A 23,282-nucleotide genomic window follows, 5' to 3' on the forward strand; every position below is an offset into this window, starting at 1 on the left:
ACTAAAATATTAACATTTACATTGGAAAGATGATAATTTTTTTGTTCCATTAATAAATACAACAAAACCAGTATTTATTTGTTTGATTTTTTATTTATTTTAGTACCAGGGATTGAACTCTGAGGAGCTTACCCACTGAGTCATATCCCCAGACCATTTTAAATTTTTTTTTTTATTTTGAGTTGGTGGTCTCTAAGTTGCCTAGGGCATTGCTAAGTTGCTGAGGCTGGCTTTGAACTTGGGATCCTCCTGCCCCAGCCTCCCAAGCCGCTGGGATTACACAAAACTGCTTCCTGTTCATCTCACCCTTTAAGAACCTTTCTTCTTTGTGTATTAGAGGGTAACACGGTAACACATAATAATGTGTGCCCCATGGAGAGAAGCATGTTCTAAACGTTATAGTGAAAGGACTCTGAGATGAAAAGACAATCAGAGACTATAAAATAGAGGCCACTGACCTTTGAGTGAGACCCAAAGCAAGACATGGATTTCATGAGGCTTGCTGCCTGTGTTGCACCTAAATAGTAAAGGCTTGTGGCAGGCGCATGCCCATGTTGCCCTCTGTGACTTTTCTTTCCAACACAGTCCATGAACCCTGAGACCCTTTCAGAACTGCCCATGGCCATGTTCTACTGTTTACAGATCAGGCTCCAGGCTGTCTGGGCAGCCCGTGAACAGCTCTGCTCTGACCTGGAGGTCATGGCCCAGGGTTGTCTCTTTTGTCTTTGCCCACTGTGTTTTGCTTTTGCTAAAAAGCAGGATAAACACATTGATGGGGCTGTCTTCGTAGGTCCTGCTGGTTCATTGGCCATTTTTCCTCAGAAAACACCTAATGGTGGGGTCCTTCCCAGCATAGCCAGGTGATCTTGTGGTCAGAGTGGCCTCATGCCCAACCCCCGCAGCTCGACGCCTCCTCACATCTCTCCTTGGAAATCTCCACTTCGTGATTTAACGGTTAGAATCTCTACATGAAGTCTAGCAACAAGTAAATAGCCAGTTCAACTTAAATCATAGCAATCCTACCAAGAAGAGAGACTACACTTTTAAGGCCCAGGAGGCCACATGCCACTCTGGAGTCCTTGATGAGTACAGCCCTAGAAATGGGCCTCTAAAAACAGATATTTCGTACATATTTTATAACAAGAATACAGTAGCACGGAGAGGTGCAAGCTGCCTGTCACCCCCAGGACATGAACCATGGTGCTGGTCTTTGAGCCATGGCCTTTAGCAATAGGTCTTGGGACTTCAGCAAGGATGTGATTATGCAATTTCTACTATACCCAGAAGTTTGGTGCCCTTCAATACTGGCACATGTAGATTTCCAAGGCTGAGCTCCTTGTTCATCAGATTTTCGATGATGGATGTACAGTGACTCCAGTGGCTTCTGTCTTTGAAGGCTGCCTGTGCCACAGGCCATGGGCCCTGCCAGCAGCACATCTTAAGGCCCCTGGTGGCCCATGCTGCTGTTTTCATCAGCCTCTGCAGAGCCCTGCAGCTGGTGGTGAGCAGGCTAGGACTAGGCTGTGCCTGCTGTTCACATCGGAGCCTCTGGTTTCCTGTTCTAGGAGATGGTGCTTATTACTGGCCAGAGCTCGTAGGTCCACCCCACCAGGTCCCCACAGCAATATCTCTCTCTCTCTCTCTCTCTCTCTCTCTCTCTCTCTCTCTCTCTTAGAGCATTATAGTTACACATAGTAATTGGGTTCATTTTGACAAAATCATACATGCATGGAATTTGATTTACCCATTTCAGTTTCTGTTCCCTGCCACCACCTTTCCCTCCCCTTCTTTATCCTACTTTTCTCCTTCCTCTGTGCTTCTGATCTTACTTCCACTTGTTTATTTGTATATTTTTGATGGGTGCTTTCTACATATACATAAAGGTGAAATTTCCTGTGTTGTATATATACATGCATGTAGTGTAATTTTGTTAAACTTATTCTGTATTTCCTCCCCTTTGGTGTCCCTCTTCCCTCCTTCTCAATCTTCTTCTACTGCACTAGTCGTCCCTATAGCTTTATGAAATCCAATCCCCCCACCCCTTTCCCCCCTTGTTTTGCTCTAGCTTTCATATATGAAAGCAAACATTTGACCCTTGATTTTCTGAATCAGGCTTATTTCATTTAGTGTGATGTTTTCCATTTCTATACACTTAGAGCTAAATGCCATAATCTCATTCTTCTTTATGACAGAGTAAAACTCCATGGTGTATATACCTTATATTTTCTTAATCCATTCATCTACTGGTGGGCACCTGGGCTGGTTCCATAACTTGGTTATTGTGAATTGTGCTGCTATAAATATTGACCTAGCTGTATCACTGTAGAATAATGATTTTAATTATTTTGGATAAATATCAAAGAGTGGGGATAGCAGGTCCATATGGTGGTTCCACTCCTAGTTTTTTGAGGAATCTCCATACTGTGTTCGAGAGTGGTTGCACTAATTTGCAGTCCTATATATATGAGTGTATCTTACATTCTCACCAGCATTTATTATTATTTGTATTCTTGATAAGTTTCACTTCAACTAGCGTGAGATGAAATCTTAGTGCAGTTTTGACTTGCATTTCCCAGATTTCTAGGGTTGTTAAATAATTTTTCATATATTTGTTGGCCATCTGTGTTTCTTTTTAGGAGAAATTCTATATAGTTCTTTTGCCCATTTATTAATTGGGTCATTTGTTTTGTGATACTAAGCTTTTTGAGTTCTTTATGTATTCTGGATCAGAGAAGTGTCTAGCAAACATTTTCTGTTATTCTGTAAGCTCTCTCTTCATGCTCTTAATCATTTTCTTTGCTATGCAGAAGGTTTTTATTTTGATGGCATCCCACTTATTGATTCTTATCTTTATTTCTTCAGCTTTAGGGGTCTTTTTAAGGAAATTGGTGCCTGCACCTGTATGATAGAGTATTGATCCTTTGTTTTCTTCTAGTAATTGAAAAGTTTCTTTTCTAATTCCTATGTCTTTGATCCACTTTGGTTTGACTTTGTGCAGAATGAGAGATACAGATCTAATTTCATTCGTCTACATGTGAATATCCAGTTTTTCTAGCACCATTTGTTTAAAAGACTATCTTTTATCCAACATGTATTTTTGGCACTTTTGTCAAGTATCAGAGGACTGTAAATATGTGGGTTTATTTCTATCTTCTAGTCCATTGGTCTTTATGTCTATTTTGTTGCCGATACCATGCTGGTTTTGTTACAATAGCTCTGTACTATAATTTAAGATCAGGTACTGTGATGTCTTCTGCATCACTCCTCTTGCTCAGGATTTCTTTGCCTATTCTGAGTCTCTTATTCTTCCAAATGGATGATGAATGTAAGGGCTGTTTTTTTCTTGATCTGTTTTTTTTTCTAGATTAATTCCCAAGTATTTTAGTTTTTCCAGGTCATTATAAATAGGATAGTTTTCCTTTCTCAGCAGGATCACAGTTGTAATGCAGGAAAGCTATTGATTTATGAATGTTGATCTTGTATTCTACTATACAGTTACTTGATTCGTATAGATATAGGATCATGTCATCAGCAAACAAATAAAAATTGACTTCTTTTCCTATTTGTATTCCTTGGATTTCCCTTTATTTCATGATCACTTTGGCTGATGTTTTGAGGACTATATTGAATAGGAGTGGTGGTGAGAGTGTCTTGTTTATGATTGTAGAGGAAATGCTTTTAGTTTTTTTTTCATCTTGTATGATGTTGACAAGCCCAAAGGCTTGTCATAAATAGCCTTTACGATGTTGAGGTAAGTATCTTTGATCTTCTTTAGCATTTTTATAATGAATGGGTGCTGCATTTTATCAAAGGCCTATTCTGATTATGTGATTTGTATCCTTAACTCTGTTTATGTGGTGAATTACATTTATGGATTCATGTATGTCTAGCAACCTTGCATCCCTGTAACAAAATCCATTGATTGTAGTGTATTATCTTTTTGATGTGCTTTTGAAAGGAGTTTGCTAATATTTTATTAAGGATTTTTGCACATATGTTCTTTAGGGGTATTGACATTTAGATTTTTTGTTTGTTTGTTTGTTTGTTTTTTTGTTGTTCCTTGATGAGTCTTGGGTTTTGGTATCAGGGTTTACTGGCTTCATGGAATGTATTTGGGAGTGTTCCCTCCCTTTCAATTTCATGGAATAATTTGAGAAAGACTGGTGTTAGTTCTTCTTTAAAGGTCTGGTGTAATGCAACTGAGAATCTATCTGATCTCGGACTTTTCTTTTTGGGAAGACTTTCAGTTACTGTTTCAAGTTCATTACTTGATATTGGTCTGTGTAGGTTTTCTATATCTTCCTGATTAAATTTGGGCAGGTCATTTATGTCTAGAAATTTGTCAGTGTCATCTACATTTTCCAGTTTATTGGAGTATAAATTTTCAAAATAAGTTCTGATAATCTTCTGGATTTCAGGGGGTGTGTGGCGATATGACTTTTTCATCTCTTTTCGGTTATTTGGGTTTTCTTTTGCTTTCTTTTGGTTAGTTTGGCTAAGAGTTACCAATACTACTTATCTTTTAGAAGAACCAACTCTTTGCTGCACTGATATTGTGTATTTTTTATTCTCTATTTAATTAATTTTGGATCTGATTTTAATTATTTCCTGTCTTCTACTGATTTTGGAATTAGTTTTTTCCCCTAAGGCCTTGAGTGGTAGCATAAGCTTATTTATTTGGGATCTCTCTATTTTTTAATGCAGGCAGTCAATGTTATAAATTTCCCTCTTTGAACTGCTTTCATCCTATCCCGTAGATTTTTATATGTTGTATCTCTGTTCATGTTCATTTCTAAGAGTTTTTTATTTCTATTCTCATTTCTTCTTTGATCCATTCTTCATTTAACAGACTATTATTCAATCTCCATGTGTTTATATGGTTTCCAATGTTTTTCTTGCTGTTAATTTCTGGTTTCATTCCATTATTATCTGATAGGTTGCACAGGATTATACAAGTTATTTTGTATTTATTAACATAAAACATGGTCTATTTTGGAAAAAGTTTCATGAGCTACCGAGAAGAAAGTAAATTCAGCTGTTTGGGGGTAAAATATTCTGTAGATGTCTACTAGATCCATTTGACTTATATTAATATCATAAATATCTTCCTTGAATGGCCCATTGGTGATAAGAATGTGTCGAAAGCCCCCAGTAGTTTTGTACTGAGTTCTATCTGGGATTGAACATCAAGAGGAAATATATATGTATGTATGTGTATGTATGTATGTATATATATATATATATATATATATATATATATATGTAAATCTATAAGGTAATTTGAACATCAAGAGTATATATGTATATGTGTATATATATATATATATATATATATATATATATATATATATATATAATTAGGTGCACTAATTGACTAATTGGGCTATATATATTTACTATTGTTATATCTTCTTGTTGGATAGCTCCTGTTACCAGTCCATAATGGCCTTCTTTGTCTTATCTGGTTAACTTTTGCTTAAAATCTGCTTGTCAGTTATGAGAATAACTACACCTGCTTGTTTTCAGATTTCATTTGCATGGAATATTTTTTCCATCATTCTACTTTCAGCCTGTGAGGTCTTTGCCCATAAGATCAGTCTCTTGCACACTGCATGTAGTTGGATTTTGTTTTTTGATCCAGTCTGCTAATCTATGTGTTTTAATTGGGGAGTTGAGATCATTTACATTCAGTGTTATTATGTACATATGTTTTTATTTTTCTGCCATTTTGGTTTGTTTGCTATATTTAACTGTCTTAATTTTCAATCAATTGGCTGCTCTTCTAGTGATCTTAATCCCTTTGGGAGCTTTGGGTTTGCTTTTGGTTTCCTCCGTTTGCAGTATGTCTTGAGTATTCTTTGTAAAAGTGGCTTAGTGGTCATGAATTCTTTTAGTTTATCCATGTCATGTGAAGTTTTTAATTCTTCATTGAATTTGAAATATAGCCTTTCTGGAGATAGCAATCTTGGCTGGTATTTGTTATCTTTTAAAGAGTTTCGAATATCTTATTCCAGGCCCTCCTTGATTTGGGGGTCTGACTTGGGAAGTCTGAGATGAGCCTTTTGGTTTGCCTCCAAATGAGAGCTGACATCCCACAGCATTCTTATCTCAATACCAGAGGGATATGAGCTCTCATGAAGGAAGACAGAGAAGTTCTAGAGGGATCTTTGGGTGCCTTAGGGAAGTATCCGCTGCCTGATACTGGGCAAACAGACCTGGGTGGATGCCTGGAGCTGGTGCAAAGTATCTGTTTCCCAGGAAGTGGCTGGGGATGGGGAAGACCCTGAAAGTGAGAGGAGCCATTATCTAATCTTTGAAAATTACAGTAGTAGGGGAGATGATTTATGCATACATCTGTAAATCTCCCAGTTCAATAATCTGGCTCTGGTCCCTGTGTCTGGTGGGAGGGAAGGGAAAGCCCTAGTATGGACCGTTCATTCGCACAGAGTCCAGTGTGGATGATCAGAGAGAAGCTGCAGTGGGCAGGTAAGGGCAGGTGAATGACTGATCCTCATGATCCCCATGCCCCTCAGGCAGAAGAGGAGCGGGATGATATGGAGAGGGTAAAGCTGGACAACAAGAGGATCCTCTTTAACCTCCTTCCAGCCCACGTTGCACAGCACTTCCTCATGTCCAATCCCCGGAATATGGTGAGCACCTTGCTACATGGTTACCACATTCTGTACCTCTACTGAAGTTTGCTGGGATCTTTTGAGGTGTCAGGGGATCCTGATTTGCAGGTGAAGATCTAGTTTGGACCCACCCTCTTTTCTCTGTTTTAACTGGAGGCCTCCCTAGCTGAAGGATGTTGTGATTTAGCAGACTCAGCTTCTCACTGGGCCATCTGGCCTGTGCGTGAGGGAAGGGCCAGTGCTGGGTCATCAGGGAGCTCCTGGGGCCCCATTTGAAGGAGTGTTTGATTTAGTTTTCTTCTCCTCTTTGAATCATGGGAAAGAACATAGTATTTATTATTATTCCATCCAAGGCAAAGAAAACCACAGATGTGGTTTCTCAAGACTTAAAAATTTCAAATTACCTTATAGATAATTTTTCGCCAAAAAAAAAAAAGAGCATGCTTGGCCATGGAGTGATTTGCCTTGTTACATATGCTTGAAACCTCTGAAGACTCGTTTTTCCCTTCCCTTTGCTTAGCGTATTGGAGTTGTTCAGAACTTTTAACAGCCGTAACTGCTATAGCAGTAAGTTGGAACATTAATATAGTAGAAGCCAAGTGCTTTAAAAGGCCAAATTTAAAAATGAAGAAATGTGGATTGGTCTTTTAAGGTCCTAAAGGCAGAAATGAAACCCCAAGTTTCAGCTTTGATTTTCTTTGGCCTGAAGTCGCTCCAGGTGCTAATTGTTCATCTGGCTGAGTTTTGCAGCCAAGTAGTGCAAGGCTTTCCTAAATTTCTGTCTTTTCCTATGGCCTCTTCATCTTCCTGGCCTCCAAGAGAAGGTGGGACATAGGGGTCTTCCCTGAGGTGTGAGTCTCATGACCTGAAACCCCTGAAATCTCCTTGTCTGTAAAACAGGCTGGGCCCATGCAGCCTGGATTGTCCCTAGCCCAAGTGCTGCTCTGTCTACCCACTGCCTGGCAGGTTGACCTTTCTGCTCTTGCAGGACCTCTACTACCAGTCCTACTCCCAGGTGGGTGTCATGTTTGCCTCTATCCCCAACTTCAATGACTTCTACATCGAGCTGGATGGCAACAACATGGGAGTGGAGTGTCTGCGACTCCTCAACGAGATTATTGCTGACTTTGATGAGGTGAGGCCATGCTGCATTGTCTGCTTACATCGTACTGATTGGTTTTCCCTGCACCTGATCCAATATGTCATGCTCTTTAGATGTGTAGGGAGTAAGCACAACACATCTCCTTTAGGGTCCGGGTCGGCTGTGACAATTTAAAAAGGAGGTGTTTACACTAGGATAGGAGACAAGGACCACTGAGTTGTCAAGAGCTTGACATCTACAGTGACCAGGCTGTGCAGCTTCCTCTGTAGAAGGGCAGGCAGTTGGGTACCTCCAGGTACCTTCTCCAATCAGATACTGTGTCTGCCTGTTGCTGCCCTCACCAGAAACCCCATTTCCCCCAGTGACTGTGAGCTCAGTTGCAGGGACAGGGATGGGTCTTGACCATTCCTCCTTGCTGCCTTTTTCATATGCAGTCCCAGAACCTATCTGGCATCCAAAAGAAAGAGGTTGGGTTGCTCTGCACAATGTATATTGGTCAGCTCCCGAGTTGCTCCCAATAGCTGATGACTACAATGATGTCTCTCAAATGTTCTATAATGTTTAACTGTCTTGTTTTTGACAAAGCTCATGGACAAAGACTTTTATAAGGATCTAGAGAAGATCAAGACCATTGGAAGCACTTACATGGCTGCAGTGGGGCTGGCGCCCACAGCAGGAACCAGAGTGAGTAGTGCCCCTGTTGTGCCTGGGCCTGGGTCCAGTCCTGCTCCAGAGGACTCTGGGACCCCGGGAAGGTCCCCACACCGGGGTTGGTTTTCCCCTTCATTGGATCAGGAGAGTGGATCCCAGCCTATCTTGTCGAGTTGCTGGCTCACTCCAGACATGATCTCTTAGGGAAAATCCACACAGAAAGTTGATCACAAGGGCTTCTCTAGCTTTGACCCACCCTCTTATCCCTACTTGCTCCCTCTTCTTCCTTCCAGCACTGCACCACTGAGTATTCTCCTTCCTCAAAGCAGAACTGTGAATATGAAAATAAATATGGTTAATAGATCTATAGCTATTAAATAAATTGATTCAATAATTAACATCTTCCAAAACAGAAAGCAGCAGGCCCAGATGCATTCATTGTAATAGTTTTTTTTTTCATGAAGAATTTTATGTATGTATATAAGTTTGTGGTGCTTGGGATTGAACCCAGGGCTAAGCACATGCTGGGCAAGTTTTCTACAGCCCCCAGATGCATTAATTGGCAAATTCTACCATTCAAGGAAAAAAAAAATGATACCAATTATCTTCAGTTTCTTCCAGAAGATAAAAACAGAACACTGCTAACTTATTCTACGAGGCCAGCATCACCCTGATCAGAAATTCAGACAAAAATACACAAGAAAGGAAAGCTATATACTAGTATTTGTCATGAGTATGCATTAGAAAATTGAATTCAGTAATGAATGAAAAGAATTATGAACTAAGACCAAGTTAGATTCATTCCAGATATATAAGGCAGGTTCAACATTACAACTTGTGTGAACTTCATCACATCAATAGGATAAAGAGGAAAAATGATTTCATCATATTAATCTAGGTAGAAGAATCATTTAACTATATCCAACACTCATTCCCAATAAAAACTAGGTAAACTGTGAATGTAAAGAAACATCCTCTACAAAACAAACAAAAAACAAAACAAAACAAAAAACCTATAGCTTAATATCAATTAGGAACTTTCACCCTCAGATCAGGAGCACAGTAAGAATTTCCTCTCTCTCTAATCCTTTTCAATATTGTATCAAAAGTCCTATCTAAGCAATAAGACAAGAAAATAAAATGAAAGGCATGCAGATTGGGAAGAAAGAAAATTGTCTTTGTTTGCGGATAGCATGATTATTTGTGTAGTAAATTTGAAAAAGTCAACAATAAAAAAAAATCCTGGAACTAGTAAGTGATTCTAGCAAGGTTGCAGGATATAAAGTTTAATATATAAAATTTAATCGCTATCCTATATATCAGCAGTGAACAATTGGAATTGGAAATTACAAACACTGTACCATTTACATTAGCACCCAAAAATGCTAGATATAAATCTAACAAGATATATACAAGATCTATATGAAGGAAACTACAAAGCTCTGATAAAAGAATTCAAGAAAGGGATAAATAAGTGGAAATATATTCCATGTTTTTGCACAGGAAGAATTAATATTATCAAGATTTCAGTTCTTCCTGACTTGATCTATAGATTTAATGCAATACTAATCAAATTCCCACCAGGATATTTTATGATATTCACAAAATGATCCCAAGTTTATAATTAAAGACAAAAGGTCCAGCATAGCAAACACAATATTAAAGAGGAAGAACAAAGCTGGAGGACTAACAATGTCCAGCTTCAAGACTGAAAATAAAGCTACAGTAATCAAGATAGTATGGTATTAGGGAAAGAACAGACAAAGAGATCAATGAATTAGAATAAAGAGCCCATAAATAGACCCACACAAATATAGTCAACTGATCTGTGACAAATGAAGAGAAATGATAGTCCTCTTAACAAATGATGCTAGAACAACTGGATATCCATTAAAAAGAAGAAAAAATATAAATGCAGACCTTGTTACCCATCACAAAAATTAACTCAAATAGGTAATTAACCTAAATACAAAATTCAAAACTATAAAATGATTTCTGGTTTGGTGATGACTTTTTAGAGACAATACCAAAAGCATGATCCATGAAAGAAAAAAAATTTAATTTGAGGTTTATTAAATTTAATTTTATTAAAATTAAAAACTCCTACTCCACGAAATATATTAAGCAAATGAAAAGTCAAGCCACAAGCTTGGAGAAAATCTTTGCAAACTACCTGATAAAGGGTTTATATCTAAAATATACAAAGACTTCTTAAAATCAATAATAGAAGGAAAACAACCTAGTTAAAAAGTGAATCTGAACATGCAGTTTACCAAAGAAGATCCATGGTAGGCATCAGGAACTCTCATCCATTGTTGGTGGGAAGAAAAATGGTACAGCCACTGTGAAGGCAGTTTGGCAGAATCTTATTACAAAGCTGAACGTAGTCTTATCCATGCTGTCTAGACAATTGCAGTCATTGATATTTATCAAAATGAGATGCAAACTGTGTCCACACAGAAATAGAAATGTGTGCAGCTTTATTGATTGCAGCTTTATTATCACCGAAACCTGTGAGCCCTTCAATTAATGAATGGGTGAACAAATTCTAATATATTCATAAAATTGAATATTATTAAGTGATAAAAAGAAATGAGCTCTCAAGTCATAAAGAGACATGGTGAAACCTTAAATACAAATTACTACATAAAGGAAGCCAGTCTGAAAAGCCTACCTACTTGGGAGCTGGGATTGTGGTTCAGTGTTAGAGAGCACTCGCCTAGCACTGGCGGGACCCGGGTTCGCTCCTCAGCACCACATAAAAATAAAGGCATTGTGTTGTGTCCATCTACATCAGAAAATAAATATTAAAAAAAAGCCTACCTACTGTATGATTCCAATCACATGACATTCTAGAAAAGGAAAAATTATGGAGGCTATAAAAAGATTAGTGTTTGTTGGGGTTTGGGGAAAGGGAGAAATGACTAGGCACAGAAGATTTTTAAGGCATTGAAACTATTTTGTGTGACACTGGTGGTAGATGTGTGTCACTGTATGTTATGCATTTGTCAAAACCCATTAAATACACAACACTAAGAATAAGCCCTAATGTTAACTGTAATCTTTGGGTGATAATTTTATGTCAGCATTGGCCCTTCAGTTGTAACAAGTGTACAGAGGAATGGGTGATTTTAGCAATAATGGGAATTCTATGTGGAGGAGGATGGGAACATGAGAACTTTATATAATCTACTCAGTTTATTTATAAACCAAAACCTGTCCTGAAAAATAGTCTGCTGATTTTTTTTCAAGGCATTAGTTCTCTGATGTTGAGGGCTAATAAAATTTTCTTTAGAAAATAAAAATTAGAAACCTTACAACTGTTACTCTTTCACGAAAAGACTTCAACACCCACCCCCCCACACACACACACACACACTCCCAACAGGAAGGAAGTTGGCGCTGCTCCCTGGCATAGTTCCTCTGTCCTTGCTTTGTTCATTTGCAGTGGGTGATGACAGCATTATCTGAGTAGGAATTTGAGCAGGTCTCCCAATCCCAGGGCTCACCAGCCCGCAGAGGGGCATGACCAGGTTTGCATGGTTTTAGGAGAAGCCTGTCTCTGTCCCTTGGGAGGCAGTGTGGACAGTACCCTGCCTTACTCTCCACCCCATAAGAAGGACTGATAAATGTACCCTCAACCAGATACCAGCAGCAGCTACAGTTTCCAGGGCTGCTGTGCTTTAATATAGGAATCAAATCACAGACCCAGGACTGGTGCAGATGGTCTGTATCCTCCTGTAATGGCACCCTCCAAACATAATGCTTTCATCTGTTCATGCCTAGGCTAAGAAGTCCATCTCCTCCCACCTCAGCACACTGGCTGACTTTGCTATTGACATGTTTGACGTCTTGGATGAAATCAACTACCAGTCGTACAATGACTTTGTCCTCCGAGTTGGTAGGTGGCTCTAGACCTATCCCATCTTTGGTGGAGAATACCTTTCCTATTCCTACCTGAGAGAGGGCTGCAGGTTCCTGGTCTTGTAGGAGGGAGAGTGGCATCCAGGAACACGTCGCAGACATGGGGACACCCTTGCCTCTGAAAGTGACTTGTGGAAGTACGGATGCTTCAGAAAAGGACTTAGGACAAAAGAGTCTTTGTCCAGCTCAGAGACATGCTAGAAATCTAGGTTGTTGCCGAGTTGTTCAGAGGCGTACACACTCAACTGGTGGAATAGTGTCCTTTCAGCTCATGAGTGCTAGCTGCAGCGGCTGAGGCATGTGGGTCCCCTTAGAAAGAGACCTTGGCTAGGCCCGTTTGTGGAACCCAGGCAGCTCCTTCTCTGGCCTGTGAAGTGAGGAAAGAAAGCTAGGTGTCTAAGTTCCTTTCTAGCTTTTACAAAACTATGGTTGGTTGATGGGGGCGGGATGTTAATTCCTAATTCACCCTTTTCTGAGATGTAGATAGTTTATAAGAAAACTTCATGCTAGTCCAGAATCCAATAAAAACAGATATTTATGGTTACTTCCTTTCTCTCCCAAATGCTTGCTTGCTTCCTTCCTTCCTTTCTTCTAGTCTAGTATGCAGTTAAACTAGAGGTTTATGGTTGTCCTATAATTCAAATATCCAGTGGCCTTTAAAACAAACTTGGGTGGTGCTTGAGTGTGAGGGAGGCAGTTACGTACTTCGTAGTCATGGAAAGCTGATGTCCTTAGATGCCAAGTTCTGTTTTAGCATGGTGTCCAGCCTGAAGGTAGGGCAAGGGTCAGCCACCACCCCTCCTCCCTAGCATCTGGGCCTCCTCTTGAGCCTTGGGCTCCAGTTACTAGACGTACTGATGTAACCAGAATTAGATTTGGTGGTGGGTTGGAGAGATTCTGTTCCTTCATCTCACACAAAGGAAGACATGACGTGATCAGCAGCCCTTGCAGTCGTACTGCCCAACAGGCTGGTCCCAACTCAATCTCGTCCACCTAGGATGAGGTTTCCAGAGTTGACATAAAAATAGATTCATAAGCACAGAAAGAAGGGAAGATAAGATGTGGCATCTGCTCCTATCAGACTTGGTCTCTGGGACAGTGCCAGTGGTCTGTGATGAATCCCCTGGCTGTCCTGCCTAAGGCCAGGCCAGGGCAGCACAAGAAGTTTTGTGCCCCATTTACAGGGAAGGAAACCCAGACCCAGAGAAGGTAAGCACTTTGCCAGAGGTCTCACAAGGGTGATTCAGACTCAGGTGCACCTGGACCTTGTGACACTCTCCAGGAGTGCAGGTGCTCAGAGGCCAGCTGGACCCCACGCTGCAGAAAGAGAGGGGCCTCCACAGCCTCCCCTCAGAGCATCTGAATTATCATGCTTAGTTCTATGACCCATGTGCTGAAATAGTTGCAGCATTGTACCCTGAGAAAAGTTCAGGAGAAAGTGCAGTCAGACTTTTTGGTAGCTCTAGAGAACAACTCCACACAAGGGCCAGTATTGCCGGACCTGGGCTTTTCCTTGAGATTAGGAATTATTTCTGACGGTGCTATTGCAAACAGCAGTGGAGGGTGTTGTGAGGGGACTGCCCACTGGCTACCTGGGAGCCCTGGGCAGGAAGGACTTGCTGCTGCCCCTCTGTGAGTCTGGAGGAGTTCTGCTTTAGGACACAGCAAGACCTAGAAGGGGGCAGCTTTTCTCCACTGAGGACATCATTAAATACACTGGGTGGCCCCAGCCAGTGAGTCCTACTTTTCCAGCTGACCACAGGGCCATACATGACTGTTTTCTAGGTATCAATGTTGGCCCTGTGGTGGCTGGAGTGATTGGTGCTCGTAGGCCCCAGTACGACATCTGGGGAAACACGGTCAATGTGGCCAGTCGGATGGACAGCACCGGAGTCCAGGGCAGAATCCAGGTAAGTTTACTCACAAATTCCCAAGATGCAATGCCCAAACTGAGGCATAGAGGGCCGAGGGGGTTCTGACGTATGCGACCGGTAAGTGGTACTGCATAGCTCAAGGTCTGGAGGGTACAGTTCCTCCTTGTCAATTTGATTTTGCTATTTGATTTGTTTGTGCTGCCTTGTGGGTGGCTTTTGAATGAGCAGTAGAGAGTTGGGGATCACAGTGAGTCATGGGGTCAGGGCCATGCACTAATCCTGACAGCCTAATTGCTCAGTTTCCTCTCTTGTCTCAGGACCTGGGCTCTGCCTGGCTGCCATAGGAGGGAAGGGTTTTACCTGAATTTGAAGGTCAGGGTGCATGCCACCATAACTGAGGAACTTCTGGACAACTCAGAAGGGGCTGTGACACCTTCTAAGAACCACTGAAAGGACAAAAAGGCAGTGGGGGGAGGGAGTGCCTTTAGGATTCCCCTTAGAGTAACATGAAACCTGGCCTTGATGCCTACTTGGATAAGGCCCTGTGGGCCAGCCCCCCTGCCACCCGACCTGGCACTGAAGGCCTGAGGCACCCCCAGTGCATGATTGATCTGTTCACTATGGAATGGGGAAGGGAACAGAGGGCACTTGACAGTTAGGGCTGGTTCTCTCCTGCTGTGGCTGGGCCCTGGGAGGGGTTGTCTGACTCAATTCAGTGACAGCTGTCACTGTGTTGTGTCCCACTGGGTGTTGGTCCTTCACCTTACCACAAAGCCTCACTGCAGATGACCGTGAGGTGCAAGCATTGGCTCCACAAATAAGACACCAAGTTTCAGCATCCAGGGCAGCAGCCAGCATATCCTCATTCAGTTGAAGAGGCCCCCAGGCAGGGCTCAGATGTTTCTCTGAGGAGCATTTATTGGGCAACATCTCAAGGTCAGGTGCTTTGGTTGGTTGTTGGGTTCCACAGTTTAAGAAATAGACCAATCAGGCACAGTGGCACATGCCTGTAATCCCAGTGACTAGGGAGGCTGAAGCAGGAGGATCAATTACGAGACCAGCCTTAGCAACTTCAAAAGGACTAGGGATGTAGTTTAGTGGTAAAGTACCCCTGGGTTCAATCCTCTGTATACCACTCCCTTCAGAAAAAGAAAAAAAAGTAGGTAAGCCAAAATCTTTGTGGTACTTCCTCTCCTGTCTGGAACATGCACAGAACATCTCTGTACTTCTGCATTATTACTTTTTTTTTTCTTTTTCCTAAGATTTATTTATTATTATAAAATGTACTGTCATAACCATGTGTAAGAGCACAGCTGAGTGGCATTCAGTACTCTCCCATAGTTGTTCAGCCTTCACTGTCGTCCCTCTCTAGGATGTGCTCAATACTTTGTTACCATGACCTCTGGCTTCCATTCTTCTGTAGTCTTCCTAAAGCTGGTCACTCCCCAAGGGAGAATTTCAAGGCAGCCCTGCCCTATCTTCAGGCAGGCCACTGCCCCATGTCAGTGTTGCTGATTCTGTGTTTCTAGAATGATATCTGAGCCTCCCATGGCCTCATCTCCCCTTGCCTGGGTGCAACCGTCCACCCACGGCTTCCCCTACACCTAGGGCCTCTGTCCTCTCTCCCCTGCCCAGGCATCCTGATAACTAATGCCAGGGCCCCCACCCCAGCTCTGCCAGGACATGAGAAGGTAGCTTGTGGCAGATTGCATTGTTTTAACTAAAAAGATGGTGGTGGCCATGGAGGGAGAGAGGTGGCTCCAAGACGAAGTAGAAATCCTGTCCTGTGCTGTTCACATGACCCTATTGAAGAGAAAGTGCTTCTCATCTTGTATCCTCTCTCTGACTTTGTGAGACAGGAATTTTTGGGGGTAAAATTCTGATTAGAGACTTGATAAAAAGGGGAGCTAAGAGATGACCCTGTTTTCTCCTGGCAGTTTGCCTCTGCCCTCTATATGCTAGTGACCCCTACTCCCAGAACCCTGGAGACAGCTGTACCCTAACCCTGGCAACTAAAGGCATCGCACCTTGTCCCAAGGCTTCCACCAGGTTCATGCAGTCAGGGTGGGCAAGTGAGAGATACAGGATGGAATGGTGCACTTGGGGATCCCGTCCCCAGAGGACCCCCGCTTACTGCTTATGACTGAGAATAACCTGGCTTCTCCTTATGACAGGTGACTGAGGAGGTGCACCGGCTGCTGAGAAAGTGTGCCTACCATTTTGTGTGCCGAGGCAAAGTCAGTGTCAAAGGCAAGGGGGAAATGCTGACGTACTTCCTAGAAGGCAGGACTGATGGAAATGGCTCCCACCCCAGGCCTCTTCACTTGGAGCGCAAGATGTGTGCTTATGGGAGAGCTGGAGGCCAGGCCAGACGGCCCCCACTGTGTCCCGCAGCAGGCCCACCAGTCAGGGCAGGGCTCCCCGCAGTTCCCACAGGCCAGTACCTGCCACCTGCAGCAGCGGGAAAGGAAGCTTAACCGAGCTCACGTTGGCCTCTGGAGGTGCATGCAGGGCAAGAATGCTCCAGGGTGACACAGGCCACCTTGGCTCCAGTCAGGACCATCCAGATGAGCAGAACAGGAAGACAGTGACCGGGAAGGAGAAAGAGCATTTTCAAGGTGGGACCTGAGAGTCAATAGGAGATGTGCCTAAGCCACCCCTTTGGGGCATAGGGAAGCCCTGCCTCTTCCCAGTGTAGCTACCCAGGTCTGGTCAGTGTCACCGTCGATGCTGGGACCTTCAGAATATCTGTGAGGAACACAACAAGAGTCATGGAGTTCTGGCTGGCAGAGTGACAGACGAATCCATCATCAGTGAGCCCTGAGTTGGCACCACGGCAATCTGGCTGTGATGGATCCTGGCCTGTGGACAGCCCCAGCCCTGGGCAGCAGCTCTAAGAACTGCACTGGGAAGTCAGCACTGTGGGGCAGGGCCATAAGGGCTGAGCTCTTCACACTGTGGACACAGCACAGAGCTGGTCAGGTCTTGAACAGGACAGTCTGGAGAGAATCGAGAAGCTGCCTCTCATTGCATGGAGAGTGAAGGCTGCTGGCTTTTCTCATGAGCAGGATTTTACCAGAAGCCAGAGGCAGGCCTTCTGGAACCGTCAGGGGGCCCCACAGCCCCACTCCATCATGGGCCAGCACCAGCTGCTTGTTCCGCCTGTGCGTTCTCCCGCTGCCCCACCTGCCAGCTCAGGCTCCTGTGACAGCTGGATGTTCCTCTTACTGCACCATGGCTATGTATCCAAAGGAGAGAGGGGTGAGCATCATGCCTTGCCTAAGCCCTGGTGACTTGGACCCTGTACATTACAATCAAGGTTCCGTTGGTGTTGAAAACAAGGGACCGTCACACCACAAGCCAGCTTCCTTGATGGAAGGCATAGTTTCTCTGACAGAACCAGCCCTCCTGGAGCAGGTGGGTGGTCGTAAGGTTAGCAGAGTTTGTGGTCCTGAGTCCAGGTGCCCCTGCTCCAGTGTGCAAGGAAATCAGCTGAAGGTGGTCCTGTTGACATCTGGGACCTCCCACCTGTGCTTAATGGTTGTAATGGGTATGAAGATGAAGGATGTGGGGAACAGGGGTCCAGGAGAGTCAGTAGGTAGATAGGAATGGACTGGCCAGAAATAACTGGAAGATTTGGCTCCTGTAGACTTCTGACCTTGTCACAGGCAGCTTGAAATATGGTGGTGGGGGAGGGGGAGAGGTTCTAGGCCAGTGCCTTGGTTGGTGAATGTCTAGAGACCTGTAGCTCCGAAAGGTTTATGTGGCCTGAATCTTGTCCTACTCATGTCTATGGGGGTCCCTCTCTGCACTGCTCCCAGGGACTCTCCCTACTTCCTAGGGATCTCAGCTTTTCAGGATAGGAGCAGAGAAAAGCCCAGATTTCCTTCCCCGAGGTGCAGACTTGCGTATGGGCAGCACCCTTTAGCTCAGCCCTGGCTCAGTTGTGTGACTGTGCAGTGGCAACAGGGACCTTGCCCATGGCTGGAGCTTTGTGGGCCAGCTGGTGTGATGATGCTTGGGGCAAGCTGACTACCTGTCTCGACAGGACTCAGTTGAGGCAGGACTTAGGACAGAGGTGGGCAGAGTGAATAGCTTTGGGCAGGGGACAGTAGGAGATGGAACTGCATTCAGGGTCCCCATGTACCTGAGGCCCTGGACTATGGGTGACCAGGTGGGGCTGTGAGGACTGTCCTTTCGTGACTGTGATGGTGCAGGGAGCAAGCATATGGCCTCCAGTTCCTCCTGCAGGCGACTCTGTCCAGGTCTGCTGTCTTCCTGGCACCTTCCCCAGGGTGAGATGAGGAACTCACAGGCCAGGGCCAAGCTGACCCCCAGGACCTCACTACAGACATTGGGGATGGAGAATAGGCAATGTGTCCTTATGTAGTCATTTCTGATTCTTGTGGGCCTGGTGTTTTGGTGTCCCTATGTGCAGGTGGAGGCTGTTCCTGTGAGGCGGAGGGCAGGAGGGGGTACTCTCGGGGGCCTCTCCTTGTCATCAGAGATCATGTTTATAGGAATGTGCTTTGAGGGCTCCTGAGGACAGGCATTTTTATCCACCTGAGCCAGCCACAGGGCTGAGAACCTGTAGGGCACCCTGCCACCACTCATTATCAGCCCTGTCTCGTGTCTGCTCCCACGCTTTCCTGTCTTTGGGACAAATGGGTCATCCTTTTCCACTAGGATTTTCTCATCTTTCCTAACGAGATTTGAGGCAGTCAGTTCAGACAGGAGCACACACAGGAGCAAATACATTGTTGTCTTGGGCTCTGTAGGCTGTGGGGGGCGGGGGGCTGCCCTACTCCTCCTGTTATGACTGTGGTGCTGTCCCCAGACCCACAGGCCCACATAGCTCAGTCCTAGTTCATGTCTCCCCTACATAGCTCTGGCTCTCCAGTGCTACTGCCCAATGGGGCCATCTAGGTTAGGCACAGAGCAGTGGCTTTCAAAGATGCCCACACCCTGACTGGATGCTGGGTCCTAAGGGTGTGTTCTGTTACATAGTAAAAGGGACTTTGCAGATGGAATGAAGGTGAGGAGCCTGAGAATTGGAAAGGGTCCTAGACCGTCTGGGTGGGCTGGCTGCAGCACAGGGCCCTGCAGACATGGATGAGGGGGCAGGAGGGCCAGGGTGTGACCGTGACTGAGCCCTCATTGCTGGCTTAAACATGAGGCGCCACAAGACAACACTGGCGATTGAACGTGAGAACAACCCCACCCAACGAAGAAGCAGGGATGTTGCTCCCAAGGCCACCGGAGATGAACTTGGCAACAGCCTGAATGAGCAGGAGACAGGACCATCAGCAGGATCCTAATCTGAGGACACCTGGACTTGGTCTGTGTGACTCTGAGTCGAGTCAACCGGCCATACTGTGTCCTAGCTGAGGTCCATAGTGCTTTATGGTCATGAGTTTGTGCGCAAAGCCATGAAATCTGATGGGTGTGTGTACAAAGCCCTTGAGGTATGGTCAGGTTCAAAGGAAGCCACTACAGGGGACGATGCTACCTTCTCTGGGCACAGGACTGTTCTGAAGTGGACCACATGGCAGTCTTGGTGGAGTCTCTACATCAGGGGCAGACATCTCCTCCATCATCAGCAATTCCAAACCCTGTCTACTTCCTGTGAGGTCAGGAACACATTTAGCCATAATGTTCCTTGGGGTTTGGTAAAAATCAACTTCCTTTTTATTTGTGATAAAACTGTATTATATTGCCTTATTTATTTTTAATCTTGTACAATATTCATGTACAAATGGTAGAGCCATTCGGGTAGGATTCTTCTCTAAATTATTTATTTTAAGATGCTCTGTATATAGTGCACCAATTACAGGTGCTGCCTGTTCACTTGTACCAAAAATGAGGAAAAGCCCGGCACCCACATCAACCCCTGCACGGTGATGCCGTGGCCCTTGGGAAATGACCCTGTGTGTTCCCTTCCGGACCCTCGCATGCCTCCCGTGCCTGACACTGTAGAGTAGAACACAGCCCCAGAATGCTTCCAAATGCTTCCACAGGCTGCGCCAACCCGGGCCAGTCCACTCCTTACACCCAGCAACCCAGTTGCCAGCCGTGTTTCTCAAACTCTAAGCCTCCAGGGCTTCCGGACCCCTTCTGTCATAGAAGCAATAATTGTAACTCTATACTGTAGAGACGAGTCTGGCTTGAGCAGATTGATAATTCAGATAAGCCATGCATACAAATTTGCTGTGGGGGACTGCCACTCCCAAAGCCCCCAACCTTCTGAGGACCCAGCTTTGGCAACCTAGTTCTTAGGGTTGAACTCACTGCCCCAGGCAGGTGAGCAGATCAATCTAGCATCTAACCTAAGTCCCCACACTTGGTCAGGAGAGGAAAGAGGAGTGAGGGCACCAGCCCCCATCCAAACTCTCTTCTGATTCTTGAACGTCAACGCTGGTCTCATGTGACGGAGGATGGTAAGCTCCATGGTTTGTCCCAGCAGAGCATTAAAGAATAACATTTCAAGGCTTACCTATGGTATACCATTTTTTAAAAAGTAATGGTGTCTGAAAGGGTACTCTCCTCACCTTGCACTTGACCTATTGGTAAGAGAAGAGCCCACAGGGCAGGATGCCTGTCTTCCCTGGATGAATACAACTGTGCAGCAGGAAAGGCTGGGACGCTTTGATTGATGTGGAGAATTCTGTGCTTGGCAGGATGTGGCTAACCTTTAGTGACTCTGTGTTTTATTTGTATCTCACAGAAAGACTGTGCCATCATCCTTATAGTAACCTGGAAAGATTGTATAGACTGCTTGCTTTAATGGGCCACTTAAGAAGGAAATGGTTTGGATTGGTGAAATGAAGGGTGTGTGGAGGGCTTCACCTGGGAACGTGCACCTGTCACTGCTCCAGCAGGGAGGTTTCTGGAACTCCCCAAACCCCAGGTATCTTGTTCACAACCCATGCAGGGCCTGTCCAATGGCATGCATGGTTTATAAAGCAAGTGTGCACCCATAACTGTGCATATTACAGGAAAAGAAAGAACATGCTTACATATATTGTACATCTTACAGTACAAGAGGTCCCAGATGTGCTATTAGTACTTAAAGTTCTGAAAACCTGCAGATTTGATGACTGTATATAAAGTAACCCTCCAGAAACATGGTTTAGTAATGACTTCAATTTTTAAAAAATATGTGCGCGTGCGTGTGTGCGCACGCGCGCACACACACACACACACACACACACACAATCCTTCATAGAGGTAACTGGATTTCAAAATGTTTGATTCAGTAAAATAAATAAAGAGCAAACTGACTGGGCCACATTCTGGAAACCTGGATGTTGCATGGCATAACTTTTTCTCCAGACCCTGGGACATGCTGCCTCCCTAGCTACAGTATGCTTTGAAAGTTCAACTGACCAATAGGTCCTTGTTTTCATTCAGAACTCCAGGTTTGAGAACGGAATGGATAATGGAAGTGGGATTGTTTCTTCATATGATATCTTGAGGTTTGCGTTTGCATTCATGGCTCTTTAGCTGGGGGTTAGAAGAGCTGCCTGGGACTGGACTTAAGTTAGATTCATGGGCCTGTTGGAGGAGGTAGCAGGGCCCAGAGCTCAGCAGGCAGGATTGGGGAGCCATTCCCAGCTTGCCTGGGCATAGAAAGTTTAATCCAAAGCACACAGAATGATTACTGTGCCAGAAGTTGTTTGGGTATAGGAGTTGGTACCTAGAGTGAGACTTCTCCCTGCCTCCCCCACGTTTGATGGGAAGGCCTGAGCCAACGAGTTGCTTCAGTCTCGTGCCATCTCACTCTCTCATTGTGCCCATTAAGTCAACCAGAGTCTGTTTCCAGCTGACGGAGTCAGAGGTTGAGAAGTTGAAGCCAGAAGCAGGGGGTGGAGGCAGGGGGTCAGAGGGCCTGAGCACCTGCTCCCTGTCCTGGAGGACAAAGTGGGGACAGAACCAAGGAGATTCTGGAAGGCCTAGTGTGTAGGGCTCAGCAGAAGGAATGATCTCCAAGTTGTGATTTTCCATATGAGGACTTGTATGATTGGGCCCCGCTGTTGGCAGGTGAGAGCTGTGTAGGGCCTCTACCTGGAAGCCATAGGCCCTGTGTTGCTGGACATTCTGCCGGTGGGGTGGAGGTGTGTGGAGGGGAGCCCCTGGGCCCTGCGGTTAGATGTCCCTCAGCAACATACCCATCATATAATGACTCAGATATGTGTAGTTTTAAGTTTCCTTGAAAAAAAAATATGTATCTGTTCTGTTGCATATTGGACCTGTTCACTATCTTAGAAGATGCAATGATTCTACTAGAGGCCATGCTTAGTTGGTGTGTGCCCCTGTGCACATGTGGGCATGTAGGTCATATAGCATTAAAAAATAAAGATCAATTATTCATTCTTGGGATTGATTCATACAAGGAACAAAATTAAAATGGAATATAGCCAGGTGGCCACCACTTAGAGTCCCTACTTGATTTGTCAGAAAACACTCATCAGAGGGAGGAGGGCAGGGGCATCCCAGACCCTAAGCGATACCCACATGGTCCCTGAGCTTCTGTGAGATGACAGCTTGTAACCTCCAGTTACTCAGGAGGTTCAGGCAGGAGAATTACAAGTTTAAGGCCAGCCCGGGCAACACAGTAAGACCCCATCTCAAAAAAAAAAAAAAAAAAAAAAAGTCTCTACTATATCAGCACTTAAGGTCCAGATATATTGAAGCACTAAATTGCTCCTTATTTCTTTTGGTTGGTTATTTTCAGGTTTTTTTTCTTCTCTCCCCCACACACAGTGGTATGTGGATCTGTGGAGGGACTTCAGGGTAGATATACAGCAGGAATTTCAAATGCGGAGCCAATTGGGGGCTGAATCTTGATTACCATCAACAAGCACCCCATCCTCCTATTACAGAGTGACTTGGAAGCCAGGTCCTCCTAACAGGATATGTTAGCACCAATCTCTCCAGCAACAGACAGGTGGCCTTGTTGGGTTGTGGCTCACTACTAGCTGAAAAACAAACATCAGAAAACCAACCACAGTAGTCACCACATGGCCTGACCCCATGTTCTCCATCTTGACAGGCTTTATTTATTTTAGATCTAATTTCTTTATCCTTTGTGAAATTACT

General features: G+C 44.3%; 1 protein-coding gene across 1 annotated transcript in view; it reads left to right on the forward strand.

Moving 5' to 3' along the window:
* Window positions 1–16,660, forward strand: part of Adcy1 (adenylate cyclase 1) — a 147,150-nt gene extending 130,490 nt beyond the window's left edge. The window contains exons 15-20 of the mRNA XM_076864453.2: window positions 6,534–6,650; window positions 7,621–7,767; window positions 8,320–8,418; window positions 12,172–12,286; window positions 14,095–14,219; window positions 16,358–16,660. Coding sequence (XP_076720568.2) covers window positions 6,534–6,650; window positions 7,621–7,767; window positions 8,320–8,418; window positions 12,172–12,286; window positions 14,095–14,219; window positions 16,358–16,660 — 906 coding nt within the window. The remainder of the gene's footprint in view (window positions 1–6,533; window positions 6,651–7,620; window positions 7,768–8,319; window positions 8,419–12,171; window positions 12,287–14,094; window positions 14,220–16,357) is intronic.
* The last annotated feature ends 6,622 nt before the right edge of the window (window positions 16,661–23,282 follow it).

The sequence above is a fragment of the Callospermophilus lateralis genome, chromosome 1 (assembly GCF_048772815.1).
Source record: "Callospermophilus lateralis isolate mCalLat2 chromosome 1, mCalLat2.hap1, whole genome shotgun sequence".
NCBI classification, from domain to species: Eukaryota; Metazoa; Chordata; class Mammalia; order Rodentia; family Sciuridae; genus Callospermophilus; species Callospermophilus lateralis.